Here is a 6,517-nt window from a genome sequence, read left to right as displayed (position 1 = left end):
CAGATATTGTGACAACAGAAGCGATTATGATCGAATACAAGACATCGCGGAATGAAAAAAACGGCAGGGAGAGTCGCTGGAAGATTACTTCATGGCCCTCAATAGACTGGTGGCCTCAATAAAATCCGGAGTGGACAATGATTGGATCATCAAGACGGCAAAACGAAATCTGCTGGAGCCGATGAGGCAGTGGGTCTATCCGATCCGGGTGTACACTCTGGAACACCTACACGACGAGTGTAAGGAGGTAGAACGGGTCCTAGTTCCGGAGCGAGGAGCCGGATATAGACATCGGATGTCCGCTGGATACAAGCCCCTGGATGATCCACGTGTAGGAAGACTGGAGGAGTCACATTCATATTGGACAAACGAATCAGCCGAAGGAGGCGGAATGGAAAGGTCGAAGGAAACGGTGGCAACAATAACCAACGGCGCACCCCGGAAAGTGATCAAGTGCTGAAACTGTCAGCAAGAGGGTCACGTCTACATGGACTGCGAAGCAGAGCAAAGAAGGATCTTCTGCTACAAGTGTGGGTTGGCCAACAACGTAACGACAAAATGTCCGAACTGCAGGCAGGGACACTCCAACAGGAACGTTGGGGTAGCGGGCAACCAATGTTCACCGAAGGAGCCCGAGGTTCAGAGGAGGCAGTGAGCCGGGTTAGTATAGCAAAAAGAGACAAGTACCCGACAACCAAGATGGAGCCGGAAGGATAGAGCAAGCAAAACAAAAGCTGATTGAATGCTTGGAGGAGAGGGTGCGACGGTACAAAGAGGCGAGGGAGAGAATCTTCCGGCAGAAACAGCTGGCGGATATGACGATGGTCACGAGAAGGGCAAAAAAATTCGAGAGCGCTTTAGAAAAAGGAACGCCAGGGAGTAAGCAGCTCGGTAATGTCAATGACGCGAGTGGTAACCAAGATTGACCCCCGACCCAACGCTATGGTCAAGGTGACAGGGATGGAGATGAAAGGACTGTTGGATTCTGGAGCTTCCGTCAGTTTGGTCGGAAAAGGCTGCAGAGAATCGGTGGAGCGTCTAGGAATTCCGCGGAAGCCGTGGCACACAAAGATTCGGACAGCGAACGGAGCACCGCAGCAAATCTTGGGCAAGGTGGTGGTGGAGGTAAAGTATAACAATAAAAAAAAAGAAATCTTGTTCTATCTATGAACATCGTTGGAGCAAGAGTTATACTTGGGAGTGAATTTCTGGCAGGAGTTCGAGATCGCCACAGAATTGTTTGAAGTTGACGAAGTGGAAATGGACCAGGAGGAGAGGAGCAGGACAGAGGCGGCGCAAGGTAAACATGAGCATCTTCAATTGAGTGAAGCGGAAAGTTAACACCTGGAAAGAGTCCAAAAATCCTTCCTGAATTTTGAGGAAAAAGGATTAGGAAGGACCGTGGTCATGAAACATACAACCGAGCTGACTGAAGGATCGGCACTATCCCGAGTCTCCAGCAGTGCAGACGCTGATCTATCAGGAAGTCGATGAGATGCTGCGACTTGGAGTGATAGAAGAGAGTGATAGTGCGAGTGATAGAAGTGAGATAGTGAGAGTGATAGAAGAGAGTGATTCGTCCGGAAGCCAGGAAAGAATCGCCTCTGCCTCGACGCCCGGAAGCTGAATAAAATTACGATGAAGGACGCATATCCGCAGCAAAACATTGCGGGGATCTTAAGTCGTATAGAGACATCAAGGTACATCCCCAGTATGGACTTGAAGCACGCGTTCTGGCAGATAGAGTTGGACGACGCCAGCAAAAGGTATACGGCTTTCACGGTACCGGGTCGTCCGTTGTACCATTTCGTGGTTATGCCATTCGGGTTAACGAATGCAGCCCAGAGGTTGTGTCGACTCATGGACAAGGTGATACCGCAGGAACTCAGGGAAAGCGTCTTGGTGTACCTGGACGACTTGTTGGTGGTATCGGAAAACTTTCAGGACTACATAAGGACTCCTCCAGCGGTTTCCAAAAGCCTGAAGGCGTCAGGGCTGACAATAGGCCTGAAGAAGTCACACTTTTGCTACAAGGAGCTGCGCTATCTGGGCTATGTGATTGGCGGAGGAGTGGTGAGGACCGATCCAGAGAAAGTGGAAGCAATCAACAGGGTGACGGTGCCAAAGAGTGCCAAGGAAGTTCTGCGATTCCTCGGGATGGCAGGATGGTACCGAAGATTTACAGGAACTTCGCAGAACTGGCGGCGCCGCTGACGGATACTCTGAGAAATGGCAAATTTGGGATGACGGAGGAGGCAGAGAGGTCGGTGAAGATGCTGAAGGAGGCACTGACTACGGCGCCAGTCTTCAGACATACTGATTATAAAAGTATGTTTTATGTGCAGTGCGATGCTTCGGACCCAGGGGTAGGAGCATTGCTGTTCCAGAAAGCGAAAGATGAGGGCGAGCGTCCTATAGCCCTCTTTTTCCAGAAGCTAAGCCCAGCGCAACGCAACTACAGCGTAACGGAGAACGGAGTGTTTGGCAGCCGTGTTAGCAGTGGAACGTTTTCGGCCGTATATTGAATTGATGCCATCTAAGCTGCTCACGGATCATACGAGACTGCAATGGATCATGTCCGTAAAGAACCTGGCCGGAAGGTTGGCTAGGTGGTCGATCAAGCTACAACCGTGACAGATGGCAATCGAGCACTGCAAAGGGACCGAGAATGTGGTGGCAGACCCACTATCTAGGATGTTGGAAGCCGTCGAGGAGCCTGAAGATGACTGGATGCTCAGAATTCAAACGACCGCATTTGAATCACCAGATTACGTGAAGTTGGGGCAGATGCTCGAGTCGGAAAAAGAGACGTTCCCGGATATTAAGGTTGTGGACGGTTACGTGTTCAAGCGAACGGAAGACAGAACCGCAGCGGAGTTGGAGGAGAACACTTGGAAGTTGTGGGTACCAGCCTCTCTGAGTGTGGCCATGATAGACCAGGCGCATTCCCCACCTAATAAGGCCCACGGAGGAATGGGTAAAACTCTGCATCGTTTCAGGCAGCGTTTTTACTGGACGGGAATGGTAGCTCAGGTCCGGGGTTTTGTAAGGGACTGTCGAATTTGTAAAGAGACGAAGCCTACGAATAGGCCCGCGGCCAGGCATAGGAGCAGAGCCGGTAACCTACAGGCCATTCCAGAAACTCTATATAGACTTTCTAGGGAAGTATCCGAGGTCACGTAAAGGGCACGCTTATATATTTGTTGTGGTAGACCACTTTTCGAAGTACGTCTTCCTAAAGGCGATGAAGGAAGCAACGACGGCAGAGGTGGTGAAGTTCCTGGTGGGAGAGATATTTCACACTTTTGGAGTTCCCGAGACCATCCATTCGGACGATGGGAGGCAATTCGTGGCAAAACGTTTTAAGGAGATGGCGGAAGAATTCCACATCCGCCATGTCAGAACAGCGGTGTATTCCCCTCAGTCGAACGCAGCGGGGAGGGTGAACCAGTCGGTGTTGAACGCAATTAGAGCGTATCTGGACCAGGACCACAGGGATTGGGATCTGTACCTGGCGGAAATTGAGGCGACACTAAGGACGTCGGTGCATACGGCGACGGGAGTAACACCACATTTTCCCCTATTTGGACAGCACATGTTTACGGATGGAACGGACTATCAAGTAGCGAGGAAGCTGAAAGCTCTAGAGGACAATGAGCTCCTTTGTCTGCCCTCATCGGAAAGAATGGCGTTAATCAGGGATGCTGTGAGAAGATACTTGTTTGGGGCACATGAAACCAGTGCAAGACTGTACAATAGGAGAACGCGCATGGTGCGGTTCCGACCTGGCCAAGAAGTCTTCCGGAGGAATTTTGTTCTCTGCGATTTTGGGAAGAATTTCAATGCAAAATTTGCGCGAAAGTTTGTGAGGTGTCGAATCCGGAAGCCTATCGGGGACCACATGTACGAGGAGCAGAATCTGGACGGAAAGACGGCGGGAGTGTTTCACATGAAGGATCTGAGACAGTGACAAGGAGAGAGAAAAAGGAAAAGAAATACCAACGAGGAGGCGCCTGGAAGAGAAAGGAAATAATGAATCAGGCACCTGACCTGTAAAGTAGGTACTTGCAAGATTAAAGGACGCTGTCAAATCTACAACCCCAAGCGCGGTGGCACCAAGCGTCGAGATTGGGAAGCAGAGGTTGAGTCCTAAGGGGTCGTCTCCCACGTTGGGCGCTGAAGATAGGGTCCGGATGGGCCTCCTGATAATGCTCCGAAAGGGGGATTAAATCGTCCTTTTTTTCCATTAGCATTTGACGTTGGCGAGCGTAAAATGCTAGTGTGGCTGTTGTGGCCGATAGATGAGTCGGACTAGTGATGCCACCTAGTCGGACATGGTAGGCCCCAGTGATGCCACCTAAGAATATACAGGGAAATTTGGGATACTTTTTTTTTGAGGGGTTGTTGACCCGGGACGGTTCGGGTATGGAGTAACGGGCCTATCCGAATGACCGTTCCGGGTCCCAGGAGAACTGGGAATGATTAGAAAGAAGGCGAGTGTCGAATGGAGCGGGCGTCAAAGTGATAAATCACTTATGTATAAATTTATATTAAAATGTGAAAAAAACTGAAAGCCCGAGCAAGCAGGAAGTGAGAAAAAAAAAGAAAATAAATAAAAATTAGAAGGATAATTGCGAGGAAAAATCTCAAATGAAGAGACGGAGACGGGAGGCAGGTTTGGCGAAAAATATAGGTAAGAGGTCGGTCCAGGAAGCCATAACTAATGGATTTCTTTTTTCCAGACCGAGCAAAACCGATTATCCGTATGAGGAAGCCAGGCCTCCGGGACGAGGACATCCCTTCGGGAAAATACCTCGTGTTATATATTGTCAATTTCACATCTGTTTTGTACTCCTCCATTCTATACACTTATACACCTATGTAGTACTTTAAGAATCTGGTAACTCTATAAGCTTCGCATACAATAAAGTCAGTCTGAAATAGAACTCAACAAGAACACAACATATTGGCGACGAGGAAAAAGTAAAGTTTTTAGTCGAAAGATAAAATTCGTTCGCGAACGTCGGCGAGTGCAGACGTGCTTTCTTTTTGTCTTCTGATAGTGCAACGAAAATTAAACAAAAACTAAGCATAGTGCAGTGCAAGCTCTAAACAAAAATACACAGTGGGCGAAAAGACGCTTAGTGCGATGAACTTCGTACTTTTTTGTGTAAATAAGAAAACAATAAAAAAATCAAAAACATTAAGCTATGAGTGAATTCGACACTCATACGGTGCTCCAACGTCAGCAAGACGAGCGTCGACTCTCCTTGCTACGTAACAACGCATACCACTCATTTGTGTCAACGCAAGACAACGCGACCGCAAACCCAACAAAAAATAACCAACCGCGATCGATAACCCCAAGCCCGAGTAATGAACTCTATCCAACATCGCAAGGCAGGGCGCGTTCTTGCTCTCCTGCGCTCTCGTTGGATAAAACCCCATACCCTTCCCTCATGCCTGCCTTCATAGCCACGGTCACCAGTACAGTGACGTCATTAGCAACTGCATCGGCAACTATTACAACAACTACAATGGTATCGACTGCTCGCGCAATACCATCTACTGTTATAACGGAAATTGCTGTGCAAGCAAATAATGCAGCGTGCCCTCTTCAAAACAACGTTCGGCCGTACAGACTGGTATGGATCGCTACATACAAATAAAACGAAAGCTTAGCCCGCAGAACTCTAGACTTGGTAACTCTAAAATAACTCGAGGCACCTCAAAACAATCTACAATAGAGAAGCCCATAGAAGCAAACAGATTTGCTATTTTGGCAGATAAATCCGATGATACACCTTTTGAAGTCATCGTAGGGGACAACAAAAAGCCTAAGCCGCCGCCGATTTACATCCGAGAGAAAAGTTTGAATGCTCTCGTAAACTCGATACTGAATCTAATAGGACCAGACAATTTCCACATAATTCCATTAACAAAGGGAAATATTCATGAAACCAAAGTTCAGACTAATACGGAAGCAAACTACAGAATTCTGTCAAAGTATCTAAACGACAATAATAAAAACTTCTACACGTACCAATTAAAAAGCAGTAAGGGCCAGCAAGTAGTACTAAAAGGTATCGAGCCGGAAGTAACACCAGATGAAGTTACAAGAGCACTGATGGAGAAAGGTTTCAATGTAAAAAATGTTAGTAACATTTTGAATAGAGAAAGAAAGCCTCAACCTCTTTTCAAGGTAGAACTTGAACCCGAAACCAAATCCAAGCCTCTGAAAAAAAATGAAGTGCATCCAATTTTTACTCTCCAGTTCCTACTACACCGCAGAATTACGGTAGAGGAGCCGCACAAAAGAAATGGACCGGTGCAGTGTAATAATTGTCAGGAATATGGCCACACAAGGTCTTATTGCACGCTTCGTCCAGTATGCGTTGCTTGTGGAGACCTTCATGAATCTCACAAATGCCCAAAAAATAAAGAGGATCCCAGCAGCAAAAAGTGCGGAAACTGTGGAGGCAACCATACGGCTAACTACAGGGGCTGTCCAGTCTAC

At 47.8% G+C, this 6,517-nt stretch overlaps 1 protein-coding gene across 1 annotated transcript; it reads left to right on the top strand.

The window, feature by feature from the left end:
* Positions 1-2,637: 2,637 nt before the first annotated feature.
* LOC138925608 (uncharacterized) lies at positions 2,638-3,183 on the top strand. The gene has a single exon (XM_070276452.1). The coding sequence runs from the start codon at positions 2,638-2,640 to the stop codon at positions 3,181-3,183; it is 546 nt and encodes a 181-aa protein (XP_070132553.1).
* Positions 3,184-6,517: the final 3,334 nt, after the last annotated feature.

Source organism: Drosophila bipectinata, chromosome XR, assembly GCF_030179905.1.
Source record: "Drosophila bipectinata strain 14024-0381.07 chromosome XR, DbipHiC1v2, whole genome shotgun sequence".
Lineage (NCBI taxonomy): Eukaryota > Metazoa > Arthropoda > Insecta > Diptera > Drosophilidae > Drosophila > Drosophila bipectinata.
Note: the sequence above shows the minus strand (reverse complement) of the source record. Positions and strands in the feature narration are given on the sequence as shown.